The 26827-nt window shown below is 36.5% G+C and overlaps 1 protein-coding gene across 4 annotated transcripts in view; it reads right to left on the reverse strand.

Moving 5' to 3' along the window:
- Positions 1 to 26827, reverse strand: part of TLL1 (tolloid like 1) — a 162731-nt gene that overhangs the window by 15929 nt on the left and 119975 nt on the right. For 3 of the 4 annotated variants that reach the window (XM_030015076.2, XM_030015059.2, XM_030015068.2), the window contains exons 10-16: positions 22295 to 22397; positions 20845 to 20961; positions 19637 to 19782; positions 13444 to 13639; positions 11879 to 12004; positions 8706 to 8866; positions 5585 to 5765 (exon numbers count right to left, since the gene is read on the reverse strand). In XM_030015076.2, the coding sequence (XP_029870936.1) occupies positions 5585 to 5765; positions 8706 to 8866; positions 11879 to 12004; positions 13444 to 13639; positions 19637 to 19782; positions 20845 to 20961; positions 22295 to 22397 (1030 nt within the window). Of the gene's footprint in view, positions 1 to 1478; positions 1599 to 5584; positions 5766 to 8705; positions 8867 to 11878; positions 12005 to 13443; positions 13640 to 19636; positions 19783 to 20844; positions 20962 to 22294; positions 22398 to 26827 lie in introns of all 4 variants that reach the window. The other variant, XM_041124304.1, reaches the window with a different exon arrangement.

The raw sequence follows: 26827 nt of genomic DNA on the forward strand, positions 1-26827 counted from the left end.
CATTACAACATGCAAAAGAGAAGAGGAAAAAGAGCAACAAAACTGTGGTCATCCTAGAGGTCCAGTTGTTGCAGGGCTGGAATGCAGAGCATTCACCCCCTTCAGCCACATGTACCTTGGAAAGCAGCAGGAAGCATTACCTCCAAACAAGGTAACATGCGATGTTTCAGACTTTAGTAGGCACAGTAAGAATTTCTATAGATTACAAGCCACTACGGATAATTTAAGTCTCCTATTGTTGTCTTACTCATCCATTTTTTCCCTGCCTTTACTGATGCTCATATTCAGTAACACAACAAAGGAAGTTTGCATTATAATTGCATACACATCAGCTTTATCTGCCAAAACGTATGCAACACTTGATCCATTGACTTGCAGGTCTTTCTATAAAAATCAGCTTCTACTTATAATACATGATAATAATGTACATTTATAGATAAATTCTGCAAGTCAAACCCAAGCATCCACTGCATTTTGTCCTGTAAATCTCAACTCTCTTTGCACTGAAAGTTTTTGGAAGCTTTCTGCACATGTCAACAGATTTGAAGATTAAGAAACAGTCGAAAACATAGGTAGCTCCCAGAATTGTAGATCCAAAGGCTTATACTAGTTGTCATTTTGATGATGAAAGAAGCATAAAAGCTCCACAATACACTGTTCATGCACCCTGCAATGCAAGTCCCAAACTGAGGTAGTAAATCTATTTAATTTCAAACAAAAATTATAATCTTTCATCTTTGCAAAAGCAAGCACTATCATAAATTAATTCCATGTTGCAAGTGAAGAATAGTAACAAGCAAATCAGAAATTAGATGTAACATGAACAAAACTCTTCAGTATTTCCCCTCCTAAGCATTAGTTTGTAGTTTTCTACCAAAATAACAAAACAAATGGAAGGCAAGCTCAAAATGCATTCAAGTTAGGCTTTTGAGTACTGAGTAGGTACACAAATTCTAAATAAAAGCCCTGTGCATTTTCATCTTCTACCAAACTGTGTGAAAATACTGAAAAGTATTTTAACATTAAATAAGCTTATATTCTGTAAAATAATCTCTTTAGAGACAAGTGCATAAGCAAACAGTCCTGTGTTGGACCTCCTCAGAGATATAACAATGGACAGAAGGTAGAAAGGAGCAGCTTTGGAACACATTTGAACTACAGTAATTACTTGTACATGGTTAATCAAGGATGCAACTGTTGAACGAGCCTTCCTCACACTTCATAATTTGGAACAGACTTTCTGTCAAATTGATTGCCCAGTTTCAAAATTCATGAAAAAAAATTAGTCTGTATTAGTTATAGGAACAAATGTTTTGCCATATAAAAACAAAGCCATTTGTTATGCTGACAGATGGAAATGAGTCTCCCAGTTTTGAATGGATACTTTCTTTCTTTTCTCATTTCAGTACTCAGAACAAGGAAAGATCCATTCGCAACAAAATGTTAGATTGAATCATTCAGAGGACAAATGGTCGTACCTCTGAGACCCTCAGAGGCCACCAGTCTGTGAATAATACGTACTCGGCCTGAAGGGACCTGTATCAAGTCCTTGCAAGATGCAAAAACAAAAATTTTCTCTTTGCAGGCAGCTTTCTTGTCTGTGGAAAAAAATGTACCAGGATGGCACCAGAGATGAGTTTGTGCTCCAAAACAAATTTGCTCAAGGCTAGAAACATTCTAGCTTTCTCTTTTTAACTGCTCAATGAATCATCACCCAAGAAAAAATGTCCCCGCAAACCTCATTTCTATATTACATCAAACACCATGTAAGTTTTGAACAGTCATGCAAAGAATCATGTTTATTTAAAACACTGAAGTAACTCTAAAACCTATGATAACTGGAAGCAGTTTAGTGACATAGTATCACTGGATATTAATCATACCACTACACAAGGACTTATTTAAAGAAATCCTTAGGCTATCTTCTCAGAAACGTCACGGAATTATTTTTTTTAATATATATTATTGTTATCTTTTTTCCTGCCTAGAGTAAATTCATGAAGTTATTTTACACTCCTCCAGTCTTATGGGCCCAACAGACTGCAATAGGTCAGTGTCTTGTAACAAAAGCAGAAGAGAGAGAGAGGAGGACAGAAGAAAGAGAGAAAGAATAAAACCCTAATTACTGGAAGCTTTTAGTTTAGAAGCCAAATATCCAATTCCAAAAAGTTTTAATAAAAGTTTTTAAAAAATTAATATATCATGACTCCCTAGTTTCTTCTCTTTATAAACTTGATTATAAATATACACGAGTGTCTCTAGAGATTAGTTAGATCCCTGCAACGGCTCCCAACTGAGCTTTCTTCAGAACTGTCCCATCAAATGTAAATTTTACAGAATGTTGAAAAAAAAGTTTTTCTCACTTTCCAGTAGCACCTGTCTGGCTGTTAACACCATTTTACAGCCAAAAATGTAATTACATGTTGTCTTATATCAACATAAATACCTTCCTAACGCAGGTCATCTGTTGCCCTATGTCACTGTTTGCTTTCACAGTTTATCACAGTGGGTTCCAACCACCCAAAAACTGCTTTCTGTCATCTGAGCTGGAGTTGGGCCATGCTTTCTCAACTGTAGCTGTGGCTGCAGAATTCACCACCAAAAGAGTTGCAAAAAAATAAAAAAAAAAAGTTCTTTGGCTGTGCTTGAGGAGCACATTACAGTTCCTAATCTTCAAACTAATCTGACTTACCCACCTGTCTCTTTTGCTGAGGATTGCATATGACCTTTACTGGTGAATAGACTGCAAGATGCAGTGTTTTACTCATTACTGATTTTTTCTCATGATGTATGTCTTTATAACTAAATGCTTACACATTCTATTGTGATTTAATTAATAAAAGTGTTAAATGCCTTCCAGCAAGTATCTTAGATGCTAGCATTAAGTATGTCTCCACAGATATCATTCTGAAAGTATTGTATTCTGAACACAAGTATATAAGTAGGAGAAAAAAAAACCAAAACCACCACTACATCAGCTGAATAGTGATCAGTGATCAGCTATCAACTCCCAGAAGTCAAAATACTTGAAGTCTCAAGTTTGTTCTTCATTGACAGACCAATAGCATATTATGTCCATATTAAGGAATTCAGGGGTAAGACAGTAACAGTGTTTTCTGACAGCCATAAGAGTTTTGTCTGATGAATTATATTCAGGGATAACAACCTCTTTTTAGATACTTTAAGTTCAGAAGTTTGATTTGTCTCAAGCATTACAAAGTTTCTGTTTTGATCAGGAAATACTGTCAAAAGGGGAAAGCCAGATAACATAGAAGAATAGAATCTGCTAGAAATGGTAACAGCTGAAAGAGAATTCAGAAAGAATAAAAATAAAATACAAATCATCCAAACTTGTATGAAATGAGAGAAGAGATTATGGCAGAAATGTGTTATGAAGCATTCACTAAATTTATATACTTACACACTTAAAGATTATTTGCAAACTATCTTTCTTCGAAGGGGATTAGATATATTCTATATCCAGGACACATAATGCATTTCTATTCATTAAAAAACCCACATTAGCTCAGATTTATCCCTGGCTAATGAACTTATTCTCGTGATCAATGGAGTAACTTAAAACTTATCTTTTTTAAATTACCAGGAAAAAGCTGTTTTTACCTGGGAGGGGACACATTTCATTCAGAAGTGAAAAACACAAGGGAAATAAGGATTCCAAATGATTACAACCTCCTGCTGATACAACCTCCGTAACTCCATGAATTATAGCCCAGTCTTTCCCCAACATATAGCATTGGCCTGATTTCTTCCTAAACCCCACTCAGAATGTTAACAGCTTATTTAAACAATCACTTAAATAAATAAATAAACAAATCTGTGAAAATTGACTATCACTTTAAAGAAAACCAAAATTTAACTGACTATAAACGTATAAATGTTCAGCACATCCACAAAACAGAACTTCTGACTTACAGAGCTTACAAATTGCAGAACTATCATTGCCGATCTTACCTGACATAGCTTTATAGATCCTGAACATATGTAACAAACTTAATTTGCAGAGCATTCTTAGAACTGGAACATGTCAATACTTACTCTTGAAAAAAGTCTAAATATGTGACAATTCCTGCTGGCACTACTAGGCCAACATGAAATGACTAGTTGTGTAAGTGTTTCTTGGAGGAAGCTCTGTTATGTGCATATAGGTATTTACTACAAATACGGAGTAAACTTTGAAAGCTTCTTGCTAATGTAAAATATAAATTTAAAAGTAAAACATGCTACTATATGTAAAGATGAATGTGAAAGACTATGACCACAGAAATGTGATTACTAGAAAAAATAATGTGTTTTGGAGGATGTAAAATGTTTGTTAATTTCCCTGTATAAGGTGAAAAACTTTTTTTTCATCTTTCATAATTGCTTAAGAAAAACATCAAAGTGGTCATAATGAGAAAACATTGAAAGTCTAAACCGTTTGTCTTGACAATTTCCAAACCACATCACTTATACAATATACCGATTCTTATTACTTGGTCATAGTTAAGTTATCAGTTATTAAAGCTAACCAATGAAATACCATTTCATTTCAACTTTGATAAAATATTTTAGCAAACGAATGCTAATAACAGTGTCTGGTAATGCATTTTGCTACATGCTAAACATAATCAGGATTCTCCAGACTCAGATTTTTAACTGCTGTCAAAAAACTTGGGGCAGAATTCAAATTCCAAATGTTTCTGGATGACTTCCAGCTTGGGCAGGTGGGTGGAAGGGCCTGTTTTGTTGTTTTGTTTTACATGAGATAAAATACCTATGCATATGTGTGTGTGTAAACACACAAGAAAAACACTAAGCAAAATTCCACTACTAACACCAGGTGGTATCCTGCCACAGCCAGATTATTATAGTCTAGTCTCAATGGTTAATTGCAGAGACCACTCTTATGCAAATATTTCCTCACATCTTCAGCTTCACTCATGTCTATCTTTATTCAACAATACATGTTGCCAGATGATATAAACTTCCATCGCTCTGATCTGCCTCAGTGCAATTACGCTCATAACTAACTAATATTTTTGCAGAAGCAAGTTCTTAAACTCTGTTCTTCTGCAAAACATTAAGAAGTGCAAAATTTGGCAAGAAAGTACCCATAATGTTAAACAAATGTTGTAGCACAAAGTGGTAATATCATAACTAATGCAATATATTAAGAAACCTGAGTGAAAAAAATACAAGTGTACACAGTACGTAATTCATATCACAGTACAACTGGTATTTGAAAAAATAGCAACAAAAATTGGGATAAAAGAAATCTAAATGAAATTTAGGAACAATTAGTAAATTTGCTTTTTCCTCAATATCTCTAAGTTTATATGCCTGTGCTGTTATTTAATATATATGTATATGCATTCCATATATTTTCTACAGACATCAGAATTCAGAACAGTATTTTAACACAGGAGAGTGGTTTATGTTTGTATAAATAAAACAAATTCAAAGCTACCAGGAAAACTATAACAGAAAAGGCCACTCACTTTCATACCAAAAATATAGTATTCACTCCACCTAGTCAGTGTATGCTCAGAGGCACTCACAGGTACACAAGAGTAATTTTCTATACCTGAGAAAAAGTGTGCCTTGAAGCCTTTTTTTGACACAGTGTTGTCAGATCTGAACTCAATTCGCATGTTGTTGTACTGAGAGGTGATAACTTCAGGCACTTCTGTACCGCAGAATTTACCATGTAGTTTAGAATCAGAAGAAAGGCCACTACGAATCTCCACATAATCATATTTGCAAACCTGAGAAAAGAAAGAAATTTTTTTTTTCAGCCAGCCAAAAGAAAAGCATAAAGTTTACAAATACAAGAATGCTGATTGGTATATGCTGCTTAATAATAGATTAATGATTTCTTTTTTCACTTTTCCCTGACTCTGAAAACATTTGTAAATGCTTACAAACTTTCACTGATTTTGTGTAAGAATATTTTAAGGTCATTGAGGCATAGCTATACTATGCATTACATTCAAAACTATATTTTGATAGATACTAATCTGTGTTTAGTATCTAAATTTCAAGATGCATAGTAGCATTTCTATTTAATCTAAAAAGTAAAAATTCCAGTGACATTAGACTAATGTCTAGAAATATTCACCCCCCAAAATCATACCTTTGTGCTATAAACCACATACCCAGAACCTACAAACCTTCTACTGCTTGCATTTCATAGATTTTTAAAAATTATTGATTTTCACTTAGAAACTTACAAGATAAGTTTTTACCATAATGTATTTAAGACATATTCATTTATTTATAAATATATAAATCTGCACTATTTAAACCATACAGCTTTCTTTAACAGTAGCATAGCTATAATTTGGAAGGCTGATGCATTCATTTTCATTAAATGGTTAAAAATAAAGTAAAATAATGTGATAAAAAAGCCTTATGCAAGGCCTACTACTCGTGATAATACTTTCAATGCATAATCCCTTGGTCACCCTAAAGCCTTCCACCCAAAAACTTCTAAGCTTCTTAGGCTCAACTATCAATCATTTAATCAAAAACGTCCCAGTTGTCTGCAATTAATAGCTTAAGAGAAAACAGTGGCCAGAAGGATTCATACAGAGCTTAGATTGTCCAGTAAATCCAAGTTGTATTTGATAAATTATAATTTCTAGTCAAAAAAGAAATGTCAGGGGAGCTGCAGTGGAACTACAGAAAAGGATGTTTTGGCCTTGTTGCTCCCTCTCCCTATGAAATATTAAATGATTGTCAACATTTCCAGTTGTTTTTAATATAATACATACTAGATGTAGATTAAATCTTCATTGTTACTGGAACAATTTTCATATGTTGCAGAGTTGTAAAGTGACTAATTCAGTTGAAACTACTTTTATACAATATAAAGAACACAAAGATTCATAAAACTTGAGTTACTGCCACATGCTGATTTATATTAATTGTAAGATAAATTCATATTTATGCATGTGATTTTCAAATATAGCTCGCAACATTAATAAGTCCCAGCAATTTCAGCAATATATTGGTGAGTTTTGATGGTTTCATAGCTTTAGATTAGAAATGAAATGTAATTTCAGATAGGTCTATCTTTCTTCATACTAGACTATATTTTTAAAAATGTTACAAGTTAAATGTAAAATTAAAATTGTAAAATGTAATTGTAAAATATTAAAATTCTAATATTTGAAAAGACATATTAAACTTGATCCTAAATGGAGCTCCTATAACAACAACAAAAAAATTTAGAACATTTGCTAAATATATACGTTTTATGTCTGCACTCAGACAATATATTAGAATGTTCCAGATATTATGTTTCTTCTGATTTTCACAGGTACGATTCTTAGAACTACTATTTAATAGTATAAAGCTGAGATTTAGTAGCACAGGAGAGGATCAAGCCAAAGTTCTAAATGTTGAAAACCTTTATGTATGTATTTTTCATATCTGCTTAAGTTATGTGTCTTGTATGACCTTAGAAAACTGTTTTAACTTCATTACACCCCAGATATCTTCTTTGCAAATCTGGCTTAAGTACAAGAAAGTGCAGGAAAAATGTTTTATGATTTGTTCAAGTGGTAATTAAATTTAAATCTTTGGGATTTGTAAGTTTTTACTACGCTTTTTTGCAGTTCTTGTAATAATGATAACAGGACATGAGTGTAACATACAAATCATTAAAAGCTGGAATTTCATGGACTTTAGAACCGACCCCAAATTATTTAAAAAAAAAAAAAAATCTCACATTGCTTCCTCTGCAAATAATTTTGAGATATTTTGGAGAAACCATGTCTGACTTGTTTCTTAGTTACAAATTAAACTCCAGCCTTTGCCACTTCAGATCTCATACCCAAAACATGGCCCATCCTCATATCAAATATGTTGCTACAAATTCATCTAGTCAGAAATATTGTCCTGGGATTTGGGTTCTTAATGCCGTGTGAAGAATATCCAGATAAACTTGATGGCTACAGCACATTATGTCTAGAGCATGGCAATGCAATATGTCAGAGAAGTGCCCAGGAAGCAGAACAGAGGCTGAAAAGTTGACGTTGAAACCCATATTTTACTGATTTTCACCCAAAAAACACTGTGAGCCCCACCACTTTGTTTAAAGCTATAGGGAGCAGCCCTTACCACATGGAGAGCTCTGCCCTGCCCCCCTCCCCAACCTGGGGACAAGATCCCCCATGCCTCCAGGGGCTGCCCAGCTCAAACACTGCTGTTGTTCTATTGTGCCTTATTTCTGGTACTGCTCCTTTTAAAATATTCCCCCCATGAGATACTTGTAAATGATTTAAATGCTTCCTCACTCCGTCACTAACCCCAGCTTATGTGTATTCTTTGTAGTCATTGCCTGTAAAGATGATTTGGTTTCTCCAGATTTTCTTCTCTTGAATTCTTTCCAATATGCCTCAGCCATTTGCTCTGTTTTACTTTGTTGATAAAAAAAAGTCAGCTGAGACTCAACAGAGAACATTTCTTTTAAATTTCTTGTAATACATATACATTTAGATGATATGTAAAAGAGAGCTATTCTCTCCATGTTTGTTTTGAAAGAATCCAGAAACGGTCCCAAAACGAAAACAAGAATATCTATGGTTATTGTCAGTATATGAAAGGTCAGCAAGGGTTTTATAAGACAATATCTATTTTTGAATGCTCATGAAACTGTTTAGCATGTAACAGACTGTGCAGCTCTGTTCACGGTTACTTACTTCATTCCCTTCTAACTCAAAAAACTCAAACTTCATTGAGATTCGGTATTGCGTTGGGGCAACCACCTGCCACACACAGTTTTTGTTTGGAGGATACTCTTTGGGCCACCCTGGTGTGGTTATAGTTCCATTTAGCTTTGTCAGGAGTCCTCCGCAAGCAGCTGTAAAATTAAAAGGGAGAGCATCGTTTCTTGACTGAAACTGTGTTTTACTATAAACAGAAGCACACTGAGAAGATTCAGTCCTTTCATTACTTATACTGCTGTAATGCCCAGACAGACTAAGACTAATCAGAATCTTGTTTTATCATGCTTGGTGCAAACAAAGAGAAAGAGACAGCCCCTATCTTGAACAGCTTGCAGGTTTGCGGACAGAGATAAGTTTCAGGACTACACAAGGCGTTATCATATTCATTCTTTTCCCTTCCCTCCAGAGACTCTGGTTATTCTCTCACAGCTTTTCCCATGCAAGTCCTCTGACCTCACCACCCTCCCCAGGACCTTGACCACCTCTCTTCTGACAGACGAACTACTTAAGATGCGCCTCGCATTCCCCCAGCTTCTCTCCTTAATTATTGATCCAGAATCAGCCCTACCTGTCTCAGCTCATATAGCTGTATATGTCTCCCATAACCTACTAGATAGGGTCACTTCCTTGGAATAGCAGTCACGTACTCTTCAGTCACAATTACTTTTGCTGAAGTATGGATGTTCAAGTAACAGAGAAAAAAACCCTGTTATTTCCAAATATATGCTGAATAGTCACCTCCATACAACAGAACAATACTCTACTATGTTTGTGGATGCAGTTCAGATAGCAAAGGATAAACACATTAATCTTTTCCGCCTGTGGAAATTTATTTATTTATTTATTTTTAAAAAGGAAAGTAATGGGATTTGCAGTGGTTCTCGATCACACTCTGCAGCACTGATACCATTACAGCACTGTGACAGCACTGGAAATCATCCACAAATCTGTTTCTAAAGAGCTGGTGGGGGAAAGCTCCACCTTCTTCCAACTGTTCTGTGCTAACGCTGAATGCTTTAAAAAATGGCTATTCCTGTCTAGCTGACGGTCTCACACACTACATCTCCTTCATCTAACACACCTGGGAGAACTCTCCAGTTTCTGTGTCAGGGCTCATTTGGCCAACTCAGACACATACCAGTCTTCCTCCTGGCACCAGACTTTCCATGCTAAAGACTTCTTGGTATACATGTAAAGGATCTGACTGGGGTGGGGGGACTAACACCCTGGGTCACACCCCAGTGTGTAAAAAAAAAAAACAGGCACAGGTTTAGAGACTGCACTTAGATGACACAAGCTGTACCCCCAAATGATCTAGTCTGGGTCAGGACAACTACTGCTAGTTTTCAATTTCTGCTTTTCAATGTCACTCCATTGTTCCTTGAGGCAATGGTAGGAAATGTGGAAATACTGGGGAAAAAAAAAAACCTTCAAGCTTTCTAATATGATGCCAGCGGGGGAGATTTGAATTGGATGACTATGAAGCAATTTTCTGTGCATGTCAACACTGCAGTGAAGCATTGGGCAGAGTTTCTGAGTTAGAAGCTTCTGCTCTGGCATCATGTGTGAATTAATACAGCTAGATCACCCCTCAAATTCCCAAACTATAACTAGGACGTAATGCTCACTGTGACTACACAGAGATTTTAATTCAGCAGTCCCAAGCAGTACCTACATACAGTGAGTGCTACATCATGTGGAACAAATGCATATATGCTTTTAGGGATAGCCCAGGGTTTTTGCTCCACACTGCACTGCACTACTTTGAGTGACTGCTCCTTTTACCAGAGTTGCTTTTCTGTTTGGGTGCTGGAGAGGTATTCCTTCTTTATTTTTCAGAGGCAGCGGGAAGAGTTTTCTGAAAGACTGGTAATCTTCCCTAACATTCTGACTCAGGTCAGCAGGCAGACTAAACCAAATTCCCTACATAAATTTGGGCTTATGATTAAAGGCCCAGAGATCAAACCTCTCTCTTCATGGCCCCCCTTAGATTAACCTCACTTTCTGCATACTGCCTAATACGCAGACATCTAAATAAATTGGTTTTCCAATGTGCTCACTATTAAAGTTGGGGGCAGGGAGGGGTACAACAACTGAAAAACCAACCAGCTTGATGAGAGCCACAATCTAACACGCCTGCAGCCTAGGACTATCACCACCTCACACAAACTCACACACACACCAAACAAACAAACAAAACCAACCCCATAGAACCAAAAGCAAAAGAACAAAAAGTGCAAAGAAACTAAGCAGAATGACCCCAAAGTGTGACAAATCATGAATTAAAGCCAGGAAATTGGAAAAAAGAGAAACCAGTGAATCGCATCAGAAGAAAACCGTAACTCTGAGCACTCCAGTTTTCAAACTCCATTCACTACTCAGACTAACAGATGAACTGAGATAAGAATAATTTGTGCTATCCCTGAATTTATTGGTGTTTATGAATAAAAACCCAAACAATAATTGGTGCATAATGATGAAAAGCTTTTGCTTCTTTCCTTTGATATGAAATATGTATAGAATGCAAAAGCTTATCTCAGTCCAATCCTATGTTTACAAAGGCTTCCACTTATCAGGTTTTTATTTCTCCAAATGATTATTTGAACACGCTTTTCTCACCCTGGAAAGTAGAATTTGTTTCCAGCAAGAAAAGTCCACAATCGGACTGGGAGTGGGGAGGATTTCTCTGAGCTTTGAGCTAGAATAAAGGATCCTGCTCTTCAAACCTGCCAGCTTCCCAGGCACACCCCAGCCAGAGGTGGTCAGAGTTAAATACTCCAATTCTGAGACAGTGGCACACTGCGCTGCTGATAATTGTCTCCCTATGCATGGTGGGAGACTTGACTTTAATGAGTATGAATAATGTAAGAAGTGGTTTGGGAAGGTACGAAGTCCTGCTTTGCATCATTCCTGATCGACTAACAGCAAAACCTGTAAAGCTAAATTATTGACAGACATCGGATGAACATGACTGCTGTGGACAGACATTATTCTGGCACCACTACTTAAAAGGGAGCACTGGTTTTCCAGGTTGGGTTCCACAGATCTCGCACTGCTAGGACAGAGCATATGAAAGGTGTAGCATTTCATTCAAGCGATGGCACTCTGTGAGCTTTAAGAGCCCAAAACACAGCAACGCACTGTACCTTCACAACTCTTTTTGTCAGGACCAAGTTCATAGCCAGGATCACAGGCGCACTGGTAACTGCCCAGAGTATTTACACAGCGCTGCTCACAGCCACCATTGTCAGGTTTGGCACATTCATCTTCCTCTGCCAAGACAGGGAAGAATGCAAAAATGTGTTAAATAATTACCTTCCTCAGCTGTAATTGCTGGATCGATATTAACCCAGAAAGCTGTATGCATGCTATTATAAGGTACACTACATAATACACTGTGGTTGCTGACTAGAGGATTTTCAAATGCTAAAGAGACCTGCAATGGAGAAAATAAAAATTTGTCCTTTGTGGGGTTTGGGTGGGTTTTTTTACAACAATACCTACTGACAGCTGCAGACCTAATTTATAAGCACTTTGTGGGCAGCATACAATAATTCAGGCAGCCGTAATCTAAAGGTTGTATAAAGTATTGAAAGAAAGATTGAAAATCCACGGCAGGGTCACTTGAAGGGCACTTTATCTCCCACGGAATCAATTTATGCATTATCCCGAATTCATACTCAAAAACAGATTAACAGAATCCTCAAATCCCAGGTTTTCATTCTACTGATATTAAAGGGAACAAGATGCATCAGGGATGGGGGAGGGAAAGGAATAATGTGTTATCTCTACCAGCTCTGAAGTATACCCACGAGATTCATTGTTAAAATATTCGTCAGATGTTGAAATTTTGTTTCCTTACAGGAGGACAAGTAATTTCTTAGGAATAAACCAGCTCCCACTCTCATGTCTACAGCCTTCAAGGTTATGATTGTCTACAGTGAAAACTAACAGTTAGAGTAAGAAAAGCCCCAGCTTCTGGCTTTTCAAAAGAGCAAAAAGGTTCTCCTGGCGGCCTGACCTGTATTTCGGGTGTCACCATGGCCACACCAGTGCTAGTGGCTTTCACTGTGCCATGGCCAGCACAGGGTAGGAATTCCACACTCTCCATGCACCAAATGCTGCAGGCGTAGCTGCAGTTGTATCACACACACACACACACGCACACACCCTAAAACTGGAGGAAGACTGTGAGGTGGTTGGTCACTATGATTTCTCAGCTGGTTTGGTTTTTATCCTTGCTCAGAGAAAGTAATAAAATTGATAAAGCAGCCTAACGCAACGAACGGATTAGAAAAACCACAACATTTAGACAAAAGAAAAACACCTTAACAGAAAAGACCCATTTGTGATTATAATATTTAACTTAATATTTGTTAACACAATGTCAAAAAAGCCATTTTTTTACAAGATTAGATATGTTTCAAAGATGTTTCAGAACTAAGCTGGTTATTTGAACCCGAAGAGAGTAGGAAGTTGCACTTAATATGTTCCTTCATTCTTTGGACATACTTTACAAGGAGATTCAAATACCTCTACTGTTTTGTTTTGATAAAGTTGTATGCCAAGGTAAAAAATATGCTGGAGACTGTACAGAACTGATATTAGTAAAAATAGGTTGAGAAATATGTTTAATATTCTGTCATAATTTTTCTAGTACAAAAAAAGTGATAAGCAGTTCACAGCTCCCAAAATATGCTTTAACATTTACCTTTAAAAAAGTTAGCTGCAAACCCTGCTTTGTTAACAGTTCCATCAGAGACAAACTTCATCCACAGGGTATTAGAGGTAGATCTAATGTCTTCTGGCTTGTCATAGCCACAAAAGTGACCAATTAAAGGACTGTTCTCATTCATTCCATCTCGAATTTCCAAGTAGTCATATGCACAGTTATCATGTCTTTCAATCTGTAAAAAATTGTTTTTAAAGTCACCTATTTGAACTTCACCATAAATATCAAATAATGATAATAAACAGAATAGAAATTTTTCAAAATTAAGGTTAGGGTTCTCTGGTTAGGGTTCAAACATCAGGAAGATGGACAAGCATCACTGGACTGTTTTTAACTATACTTGTTTTCTACAAGAAAAAATTGTTAAGATGTTACATGGGACACAACAGTCTAACTGGAAAAAAGTAACTAAAAAGACACACTCACCTCTAAGCTTCCTAATGTTCTGTCAAATTCCTGCTCTGAGCTCAAGTATAGTCCTCTTTTCTCATGTACACTTAAGTATACAAGATTAATGGTTCAACAACTAAACAGGTCAGAAATATTAGTTGGTTTTGAAATATTAAAAAGCTCAATTTTGATTAATATGAATAAGAATTTTTAGACACTATCAACCTGTGCTATTTCAGGTGGTGATCAATATATTATCTTCTTCCTTTATCCTCAACACAGTGCAAAATTTTATCTTTGTCGCTACCCACTGATGTTGCAGGGTAACTGTAAAAAAATTACAGTGCGTTAAGAGTTTGGGGCATCTGTAGAATTAGATCCAAACACACTTCTAAAATTATCAGCTCTTAAGTAGCCAATAGAACAGATGACAAAAAAAAAATCATCATTATTTTTCTGCAGCTGAAGTGCCTGGCTTCTGTTGCACAATTCCTAATTTCAGCTGTCTTCTTTTGACTTTCTGGATCAATGAGTGAATAGTTGCCATACTGATGGAGAAACCTACTGAAACTAGAACAACTGAAAATTTCCCTCTCATTTAAACGTCCTGCTGGATGACATCCAAACATAGACTAATACGTGAGAGGACATGTGTGCATTTCTACTTGGGTAGCAAGCCTTGTGCTCTTTACATAATAGTATTTGCAGAGTCAGAGTGGGAATTGCACGAAAGAAGAAAGCAGTAGCAGCCCAAATATGATCCTATCCTGAGCCTAGATAATTTATGATGCCTGTCTTTATTGAGAGAGTATCTTTCCTAACAGAATTAAAAGCCTTCTTATCTGGGTCATTTTATTGCAGGATTACTTCACATTACTCAAGCAATATAGCGTCTTAGTTACAAAAGAATTAACTAAATCCAAGCATTCAAAAATAATTCCACTAAGAAAGCTATTGTTCAACTAAGTGGTTGAATCGTGAGGTAGGTTTGGGGGGGGGACGGGAACGGGGGACCACAGTCAGGGTGAAGGGGTTGGAGAAGCCTCAAATTTAATTCAGCACATCCAAATTCTGTTAAAATGACAAGTCAAAGCCAAACCAAACCTAGAAAAATCCACATCTTATCTCCAGACAGAGTTTTTCTTGCCCGTAAGCTGCACAGTTAATACAAGTGGCTGCTGGCACTCTGCTCTAATTGTGCATTATGACCAACACTAAGCTCAGTAACCACCACAGACTAAGGAGCTTTCATTTAGCACATTAGGATTTCTGCTTCTTTTATGTAAGAGGAAAAATTGGGGGAAGGGACTGTTTGATTTTATTTCATTTTAATGGCATCAAAATATGGCACACACAAAATTTGTCTGTCTTCTTTCCAACTTTCCAATTCTTCAAGCATTTACATACGTAATTTTCTCCCACTCACTTCTCTGGCACAATCCATATTGCCATTTACTGTAATTTCTTAGCTGTTTGCTCAGGAATTGCTTTGGGCCAAAGTTTGGGAAATGAGTGAGAAAAGTCATGAAGATCTGAGGTGCAACCACCTATTGTTGACTTCAATGGCAAGTGTATGTTTGCAGCTAATGTGGTCAGACATGTGTCTACCTGAGCACTGATAAATTTTTGACGCTGTATTAATGATTCCAAATTTTCATTAATCTAAATAATAAAGTTTAAACATATGAAATCATATTCCAATCTGAAACAAAGTCTGCCTTGTTATCTCAGTAAAAATCGTATTGCACTTTGATGTAGAAAAAAGTGACCTGGTCCAAAGCCTACTAATAACAATGAAGAAATTGTGTATTTTCCCCACACATGTCTGTGGTCATTTCACTACTCAAGACTTTTAATTAACATCTGTTTTTTCCACGTTTCCATATTCTATGGGGCAATATGGAAATTATGATTTTTCACAGGCCACGGGCAGCTCTGAGCTACATGTACCAAATTCCCTGAGGTGAATTGTTAGTTTCTTTTCTGAGAATCACTCTATTTTTAGCAGAAGACAACAGCTAAAAATACATTTCCTATCACAGTAAGTTGCTAAACTTCCTAAGACTATAAAGACAAAACAACTCACAAAGTGCTATTGATTTTCAATAAAACAATTCGAAAGGTGGTCATTCTACCATATTCATCTATTTTTAGTGTACTACTACTGCAAGTGATGCCATTATTACTATCAATATTATTATATTAAGTGATTAAATTGTTACACCTATATATAAACTAACAGATAAATATTGTGTTTTTGAGAAATGGTAACCAGTGTTACGGTGCTTGGTAACCAATGAAAAAGAACTAGTATAAAATGTGCTTTGCTTATCTGTACCTCAGGTTTTAAGACGTCATGGTACTGTCATCTGGGAACACTGCCATACAAAGATCTATTACACTTGCAATAGTTCTTATTCTTCCTACTACAAGTGTAGAAAATCTCCTCAAATTAATGAAAGGACTTCCAGTGAGTTTAGTTGTAACTGGGCTGATCCTGCAAACCTTATTTACTGGAGCATTAAAATTTCACAAGATTGATATTACATGTGGATGAGGAGAAATATGCAAAATGTTAGCAAATGTAAAAAAGCATAAATAAATGGGTTTTACAGAAAAATGTATTGCTTATAGGAGAATGAAAGATACTATCAGCTCCTGAAGGCCTTGGAGCAAACACAGGATTTGAGTGGCATTAGAGAACTACGTTGAGAAAATGCCAGAAAAATTCCTAAGACAGGTACATAAGGACAGGAAAACACTAAGAAATCTCCTGGTGAAATGGAAAGCCAGAGACATTCTCAACATCCATTCTCAAAAGAAAATTCCTTGTACGTTGTTTCAGTTTTGAAAAAAAAATATTACTTTAGACTAAAATACGTTTGGTTAAAAATTCCAGACTACCTTTGTTTTGTAGCACTCCCTCAACAGAAAAAATATATATATTTAAAAAAAAAAAAAAAAAAAAAAAGGAAGAGAAGAGGATTTGAAGAGCAAATCTGGGAGGCGTGATATTTCAGGAGAAAGCTCCCAATTACTTCGTCATTGTTAATTTATTTGTTGATGGAGTCAAATTCCAGTACAGGTAAACATATGGTCACAGACTTCAGTCATAAAGGGTGGGATATATGCCTAGTGGAATCAGAAGATCAGATAAATTTTATTCCCTGACTTACATAAAAATAATTTAAATGAACACTATCTGCACAAAGATTAAGAGGGCCACTCAAATGAGGAAGATTAATATGGTTCAGCTCTACAAACTCTCTGGATTGTCTTAGCTGGTGAGACCGTGTGCCAACAGAAGTTCTTTAAAAAAAAAAAAAAAAATACAAAGACTGCTAATTTTCAAAGAACAATATAATAAAGGTGGTTGTAATGATGAAGCAAAAAGATGGAGTTACCAGTCCCAACATCCCTGCTGCCATCTCGATACTGGAAAGTGTGGCTGCCCATCAGGCAGCCAAATAAGAAAGGGTAATTCCACACTCAGTGGAAAATGCACTGCCCACAGCAGGCAAAACAAGATGACTCATTGATACAGTTTGAAATTCTCAGCTTCCCTAGTGCTTTCATTTCAAAGTGAAGGTTATTTATACAGTTATTTTTTCTAGCATTACATATGGATAATGAGAATTCCTCTTACTTAACTGTACCTTTCAAACGACAGAGAAGTAATTTTCTCACAAACACGCTGCAATAACTCTTTGGCCTGACATTTACTTTTTTTGATCTCAGCTGGCACGAAGAACTATGATTCTTAAACAACTTTTTGTTTTACTGGGCAGTGCACCAAGGATTCAGTCCAGAGAGGGACTTCGTACCAAAAAACAGAACACCTACGTTCAGGCGCTTGGACCTGAAATGGAAATCAGACCCAATGGTGAATGTCTAGGCAAGGCACTTGAGAGCAGTTTCCAAAGCAACTCTCACTCTCAGTGGGGAGCCCTGTGGACGAGCCAGTAAGAAACGCTGTGAAGACAGATATAACAGAAGTTTTGTGCCTTTCTGGGGCACCTCATTTGGTGCTCAAGGGCATCTTGCCACTCTGGAATCACAGCTCAGACTCTCCCTGGAAAAGTATGTACCTTTCAAGTCCCTACTGTTGGAATTTTTTTTTTTTTTAATTTCAAAATACATCTCGCAGGGGCACTAATTTGAGACTAGCACTCAACTATGCTTCTGCTCAATTTCCTCTTTCTTCTTATGAGGTGTCAGTCCACGTGTTTCACCTCTAGAGAGTGCCATAATACTAAATAGTCTGGGGGAAAAAAATGGACATTTCTTCTTACAGCCTTAACCACTAGCCTACTAAATTGTGCTCTCATTTGCTGCTCCTTTGCTTCTAATCATTTTCTATATGGTGAGGCATGAACATGCCATCTTCACACTTGCAAATAGTCCATAATTTGGTGATTAGAAAAAGGTCCTGGAAGATAAGAAGAGATGGAAGTTTGATTCTCCCAGAGGTGATATTGAACTGGGGTCAATTCAAGCAACAATGTACTGTGCGTCTAAACCAACGCTGAGCATCTGCATGGAGATCAAACACACTGGCAACTCTCTCATGCAGAAGCATAGTGCCATTTCTCTAGGGATCACACTAAAAAATACCAAGCACCAATGGCAGACTAGAAGAGCGCCATATCTAGTCAGTAAATTATATAAAGTTACTGAAAACATTGCTCATTTTCAACAGCGCTTAAAAAGAGAGACTGAAACACTCAGTTAAGTAGTCTTGAGTCAGGCCATGCAGAGTCTGAATAGTATTTGGAAAACTCTTTGGGCAGGGAGAGCTGATCTTGTCTGCACTAGACCCAACATTAATTCAGGATATGAAAAAGGGAAAATGGAGTAGAATCTGTGAAATTATTAAAACTCTGTTGTTTATATTCATAATTGCTGATAAAGTCCCAAGCCCTTGTTATCTCATACTCAGACCTTTCATCAGTCATAGCAAAAATGTGCCATACCTATGAAGTCTGTCAGTAAGACTAAAATTACAGGTTGAAAGTTATATCTGTATTTACTATACCTGTGTTTATATTTATGTGCACCATAAAGCCAAAAAGTTTAGATTTTAAAAAAGTGTTCACGTCATTACTGCTGAAGCATATTCAAATAAATCAAGTGAACTCAAAGTATGTTACTAAATTTATCTACAGGCTTCAAGCCAGTGTATCAGTATTCATAAAAAGACATATGAAATATTATTTTTCTTTGTTACACAATAGTTTACTGCTGTTTAGCAAATTTATACACAAAGTGATGTACACTAAAGACATGCAAGTATGACTCACCATGGCTTTTTTCTTCCCTCTCTAAATATAGGTTTCCTCTCTAAATAAAGGTTTGTAAACTGAATTTAAGTAGGCTTTTTTTTTTTCATTTCTTCTCAAAACAGAAGCCAAAACCCACAGTGGTTTCTTTCCAGATAGACAATCCTTTTTAACAATAAGATTTATCAAAGATAAAAAATCCCAATTATTTAACAGAATATTAAAGCAGCCTTGCTGAACTGGATTATGTATTTGCTAAACCTGTGACTATTGTCAGTACATTAAATGTTCTACTTCAAATAGCATAAAAAGACATGAAAAACCTTTAATCTTCTTGAAAATATTTGCAGAAAGGAAGGTTTCGTGGAGAGTAGAATTGGATTCTGGAGCTTATTTTTCATAGAGAATTCTTAAATTCATGCACAGGTTTAATGAGGATTCCCTTAAATGTCACTGTCACTTATCCACTAGATGCTTTTCTGAGATCAGTTAAAAGGCTTTACCTCAAATGCTTGAAAGGTTAATCCTACATTGTAGTTTTCTGACACTGTTATTTTCCACACACATTCCTTCATTGGTCTGTAGTCATCAGGATAATTGGGAGACTGGATCTGGCCTTCATTTTTGTGGATTTCACCTCCACAGATAGCTGATAAAAGCATAAAATTCTTATTGTCAATAATGACATTTTCTATTCCCCATGCCCAAACTGACATTTTATGCTTCCCTTTTTAAAACTAATGATAAGATTATTCTGGAGAAGACTTAAAAAGCCTTCCAAGGACAAATTATTGAAAACACAATCCATTTAAACCACTACACATATTTCAGTTAGAGAATATAATTCAGCATTTCTAGCAGCTCTAAACAAGTCTACAATGTTCAGGAAGACTTTGGAATCATGGATAATCTGAATTTAGACATTTTACAGAATATATTTAAAAAGTCAAAATAATCAAATTTTACTTTTTTTCACCTTTGAAATATATTTAATAAACATTCTTCATTAATATTTACTAACCTTTAGAAGAGACAAATGAGAGAGAAAAATCTCATATTTTATAATGACCTATGCATTTTAATCTACCGTTTATCACTTCAAGCTTACACTGAATTTGAAGAAACAGCTAATATAAATAAAAAATATTTTCATGAAAAGTAAATGCACTTTTCAAAGTCCATACTAGTAATCATGTAAAAATCTGTGAATATCAACTATATCATACAGTTTACTACCATAGATTCAATATTTAAGAAAAGAGGCTCTATTTTAAACAGGTGAATGTTGACTTGCTAATATACTCAGTGTGTGGGAGTGTCTCTATTAAGTAATCCCAGAGCATATGGAAAACTTTAGTCAGATTTTTCTGAAGAATAAACAGAAGGTACTCAAAAAAAAAAAAAAAAAAAAAAAAAATCTTTCCACACACTAAGCACAAGAACATGCACATTTGGTTAATTAAACGACTGGTAAAAAATGCTTATGAATATTATCAGTGGTATCCCTGGAAAGAGGTCATCTGAAATCTGATCATGGGAAGAGTTTCAAAATGTACTGTCTAGTCAGTTAACACCTACTGTCTCTTTTAGTAGTAAAATACCGATTTCATATCAGGTTATTTCTGACTTTTTTTTTTTTAAATAGCGGAAGGTATCCTGTTAGTATTTTTCCTCCATAATCAAGATATTTTTAATGCTATAAGAGGCTTACCTTCATAAATTGCTGCAAAACCTTTCCCAACCCAGTTGCTGCTGCTGCGGAACTCAATCCACATCCTGCTGTCAGAGGATGCGAGGACTTCTGGCAGTTTGTCACCACAAAACCTGCCTAAAAACATGCAACCAGTAACTGCATTTTCTGCCGCCTCTGAAGCCAAACGCTGCAAACATTTATACAAGTGTTTAACATTATAAACAGCAGTAGCATAACCAACTCAGTGGAACTATTCACACGCTTATGGTTAAGCACATGTGTTTCTGCAGATCAGGACCTAATACACAAAGATTTTATTATAAAGCTTTCAGTACTTCTTTTCATGGCAGTCAGGCTCACAAACCCACATACAAACCCAGGCATTTTGGAAGGGGAAAGTGAGTACTAATCTTAAGAGAGGAACATAATCTAGGCCACAGTAATACTGCTCATTGTATCTAAGGACCAAAGAGATTTAAAAACTAACATCCAAATGACCCTGGACTATATTATCCTCTTGAATTCAGCCTACATAGGTGAAATTTCTGTTTGTCTAGGTGATAGAGAAGGGAACAAGAGAAAAGGATAATTACTGGGTGGTCTTAATTGTTTCTTCTTTCTGTTCTTTGTAAAGCCAAGAAAATAGGCACTACTGTTAAAAAGCTGTCCTCTGTATCTGCTTCCTTTCCTTTCTGTTTTGCTGGTTTTAAATTATGGACGTTAGGACACTAACAAATAGTTTTAGTCTTCATTCTAAAAACAACAACAAAACTGACCCAAGAAGTTGGAGGCGTTCATATTTCCTATGCTCTGAAATCCCCTGTTTCAATCAGAGAAGATCATTGTGGCATGTGAAATCTCCCCACCAACCCTCTGATTCAAGAAAAGGATGGCTGCAGCTTTCTGAGTATTAGTTGCAACTCTAAGACTTAGTTCATTATTGCTTTGCATGTCTTTTCTCTGCAGGGGCAGGGAAGGACATGCAAAGAAGAAATAGAAGTAATCTTCTATTCATAATTTTAAAAGTACAGGAACAGAGCTCATAAGCACAACTCTATAGTGGGTGCTCTCAACCACAGCGCATGTGCTCATCACATGCTCTGTGGATTTCCCATCACGTGCTCTACAGATTTGTCTGTATACTATTTCCCCATTTCTGTGAACAAAACTATGGTAACTTCATATTTCAATATACAGAAGCAAAGCAAAAAGTTGCACATTTTGTAGTTTTCATCTTTCCACACATGCAGCTGAATAACAGTTAGCTGCAATGAAAGGAAGGCTTGAGGCTTGAAGTCAAACAAACAACTTATTTGAGGCCATTTAGAGTTATTTCCCACCCCCAAGTTTAGATACATTCTGGGCACCTAAAAACCAAGAGGTTTGTTGTGGGTTCAACATCAAGCAAGTCCACTGAACTCAATAAGTATGGTAACTACGGACAGTGCAGCATTAAACAGTTGCATACCAAGCAGAGGTGATTTTCTCCAGTAGCCATCTCTTACTTCAATGTAGTCGTACCAACAGAGACTGCTCTTGTAAAGGTCCATGGTGGTGAAGTTTAAAACAATCTGCAATCAGAGGAGAACACCTAATTAAATCACATGTGTTTAATACTAGAAAATGATCACAACAATATTCTGCAGAACTGAAGCCAGAGTTGTCACCTGTAACAGGATTCCAACTACTTAGACATTTAATTAACCTCTCCTCAATTATTTCTTAGAGTAAGTAAAAGTTGTTTGGGAACATTAAAGGTTTTTTATTTAATCTTACATATTTGAGCAGATTCAAGACAGACTACTCACATTTAATTGCTTACAGGGAGCTTTTTACTGAGAAATAAAAATTTGAGAATGCTAATAAGGTAAAATAATGTGCTAATATAATTTTGTTATTTGAGAATTCTCCTGCCAATTCCTCTTCCATTACATTCTGACTATAATCAGCATTGATAAAAAAAAAAAATGTTGTTTTATTTTGGTTTGTGTCTCCTACGACTGTTTTGACAAGACAATTTACTTTCAGACAAGTTAAATATTGACAATGGTAGACAGTAATGCTGAAAGCAATATCACTAAAACAAGTGGTACACAGTCCCTTAATGACTCTTAATGAAACTATAATAAAGCTTTTTATACAGAAATTTGAGTTCCATGCATTTCTGGAACTTTCGAACTTGGACTCTCAATTTTACTGAGCATACCTATGCATAGGCATATTTTCAATACTTAATATCAGGACTACCCTAGACCATTACATTATCCCACTTTGGTTTAAAAATATTAATCCTAAACTGCCATAAACTTACACTTTCAACACAGGAATAGGATTCATCCTCGATTACAGGATGACACAATAGCTACAGTTTGGACCCTGACTGACTGGGACAGTCTTAGCATCCTGTCCTGCAATTTCAGGGATAAGTCCAAACAACAAGATTAAAAATAATTCATATTTTATATTATAAAATCATATTTATATTATAAATAATTTCCAATTCATAGCCTTTCATTGGATTTAGGTGTATTTGGAAAAAGAATTTATCTTCTTCCAAATCAGTTCCTCAGTGTAGATTAATAAATATTTCAACCTAACTGAAAATCTTCTTTATTCACATATGAGCATAGAAGTGGATTTATTTTTAGCTTTGACTCTAGGAACTCACAATCAAAACCTGCTATTATAAAGCAAACAGGAATTGCTGCACGGTAGCAAATACCTCACACTGCAAAAATACATCTCCATGGCAGCCTATGAAGCAGCTGTGAGTGTCGGTTGAAAGGAGAGGAATTTACCCTTAGTCCAGCTGCAAGGAGGATATAGAACACCATAACTGGAACAATGGGCCCAGATAGTCAGATGGGATGGGTTTACTTCCATCTTCTCTGAAGGCACCATGTGTCTCTCCAACCACAACATAATACAATATTAAACCAGAAAGGTGGAACTTTTTCAGACTGCTTGATTTTAAGAAGATAAAAATATTAGCTATTGGGGGAAGCTAATTTAAAGATAACATAAAGCTCAGCGGTTTGGGTGTGTAGGTGGTAGAGTGTCACGGTAAGACTCTTCTCCAAACAATGCAAAATGGAGACAATCTTTCAGAGCAAAACACTATGTGTCTTAATATTAGGCTAGCAGGGGTTTTGCTTTCACTTACTTTCCACAAAAAAATAACTAAGTACCTCTATACGAGCAACTACATTCTCAAAAATCTCTTTTGTTTTCAGTGGAGAATGGGAAACTTTCTGACTTAATCTTAAAAGCTGTTTCTTCCCCTATACCCTAGTGCTGACACTACTGATCATTTGGGTTCTAGACCAAGCTCACAGGTGATTCTATTCAGCTTTCGCCTTTACTACCATGATGCCATGGGAAACAGAAAACATCTATAAGGCTACACATAAAACCCAACAGCCAGAAGTCCTGTACAGTGAGGCACGTTATGCCAGCAGCCACAGCCTTGTGGGATGAAGGTATGGGACACGAAGCATGCCAAGGACCATCAGGACAGCACTGAATAAATGAATACCTGTTCTGATGGTTGAGTACGGCCAAGCATTTATATCCACAAGCTGCTAATGCATCCACAAAACCTGCAAAAGCGTTGCTTAAACAGCAGTCTGCTCTAGCACTGTGTTCTCCATGGGAGCATCCTGCAAGCACCTTTGGTATGTTTTTAGTGTAGCAGACGCAACAAATATAGCCTACCCTCTCTCTTTTGGCCCCTTCCTTCTGTCATTTTAGGGCCACAAAGGGAGGCAATAATTTAATCGCAGATCTATATGCAAAGAATATCTGCTTCAATGTTAGTTTGATACTTTGGAAATATATTTAGGTAATATTAACTCATGTCCAGGCTGCCATTGGCACTTTGAATCATAAAGACCTATAACAATGAATAATCATCAAATTATATTGTAGGCTTCCTTCCTGAGCTCAGAGATGAAAACGGACTAATCTGAAATCAGACACAACTTCTGTGCAATCCCTTCTTTTTGTTGCAATAGAAATTACAGTAGAAATGAATATATTTAAGGAAAACATGTTCCTTATACTGAAAGGTTTGCAGTAATAGATATTCTAATACCTTGAACTATTTTTCAATGTAGATACCCTTTCCCTGAACTTTGAAAAACAAAAGCAAATTAAGTCCTAATGAAAAAAACAGTTTCAATTAATATCTTGCATTATGTAGATAGGGGAAGTGTTCATAAGCATGGAATTTAAAAAGATAATGAAATGCTCACCCATTTAATCATTCAGCAAATTAGAACAATAAAGTTTTTATATAGAAAATAAATCAAATCAGTGCTTTTACAGCTAAGGCAGGTAGGGAATTGGGGGCGGGGGGAAGGAGGGAGTGTTGCTTGTGTCTTTTTGGGAGGTTTTTGTTTGGTTTTGGTTTTGTTTTGTGGTTTTTTTTTTTAAAGCCAGTAAGCAAATCGTCCAGACAGTCCACTGTTGAACTCCAAGGATTTGAACTTCCAACTCTGAGACATCCAAGATTTGATTCTAGATCCCCTATATCTCTGCAAGTTCTGTAAGCTAGACTTTAAAACTCTTTTCCCATTTCGGATGTGGCTAGTCAGGTTAAATAGAACAAATTTCAACAGCAGAGGGACAACTAGAATGATTCAAGTAAGCACAGCACACACTTTGGATGCACTCTCAGCAGAGCAAGCACTTCAATCTGGGTTTCTACCTAACAACCTCTATCTTCAATCCAACTATTAAGATACATCTCTCTTCAGATAGCTCTCATTTCTCCCTTGCCAGTTTTTCACCAGGGCCTTGATGGAGAATGATTTTTATTTTTTTTTTAATTTTGCAAAACAGGAAGAATGTTTTCTTTCCAGTGTCACTGAGAAAATTGACATAAAACTTTCAATGCCATACTACTCAATTTCCAGACTATTGAACTGTTTACCTAAAAATGGCATGCATCAAAGCATTAGTTGATCCTCTCAGCTGTCATTCACTAGGTTACTGTGGTTTTGTCCACTCGCATGCTCTCATGCTTCTTTCAGTATAACTGCAGCACCTCCTGTTTCGACTTCCCTGTCTTATTTCCTGGATGCAGACTTTCTGTGCCATTCCTTCCCAGAAAGGGAACCTCACAACTCACCTCTTTGCTTTTGCCTACTGCTACACCTCTCAAACTTCTTCTACCTTATGTGCACCCTTTCCCACATATCTAACCCACAGGGCATTTGGACTTTACTATTCAGGCACTCCTTCAAGAACAAGTACTGAAGAATTAAATGCACAAATATTATCAGAATTCCAAAACCACCTACTTACCATGTTATTCTCCATGAGAAATATGCAGATCTGGCTAAAAGTACAATCATTCATACGCTTCCCCGTGCTTCAGTTTTTTATTACATTTTCAAGTGCAGTTTGAATCTATTTCTCAGGATGGCAGAGACGTCCTGTATATTCTCTCATTCACACAGCAATTCTGTCTGTCCTTTGCAGGCTGTTTCTTCAACTTGTCCTTCAAATAAAGAGGCCTCACCAACTACAAATTTTTGTTCTTCTCCTCCGCTCATCCAATTTGCAGTTAAGATTCCTTCTAAACTCTTACCTTCTTTTTTTTTTCCCTTAGATTATCAGATCATAGGTAGGTATTTCTGTTTGTATCTAGCCATAATACCTGAAAACGCTACTGCCCTCAGCAGCTCCTTGTTCTTTTCCACCCATGCCCACCTCATCCCAGCTGTGCAGACAGAGGGGTTCACAAGGGGGAGCCTTTTTCTCTGCCCAGATGAGATGCAGACAGCTCGATTAAGGTCAGGCTACCTTCCACAGCTGCTTAAGCTAAACCCAGCTGTCTCTGTTGGAAGCAAGTTATGAAAGCCACAACCTATACCTCCTCCATTGGCTCAGCTATGTAGAGCCTGGAGGCCTCTCACCAGTCTAGCCACAAGTTTTCCATTTTCCATGACACAGCTGAAACATCAGATTTCTGTTTTCTGTTTGGAAATTTGCCTTT

The sequence above is a fragment of the Aquila chrysaetos genome, chromosome 1, assembly GCF_900496995.4.
Source record: "Aquila chrysaetos chrysaetos chromosome 1, bAquChr1.4, whole genome shotgun sequence".
NCBI classification, from domain to species: domain Eukaryota; kingdom Metazoa; phylum Chordata; class Aves; order Accipitriformes; family Accipitridae; genus Aquila; species Aquila chrysaetos.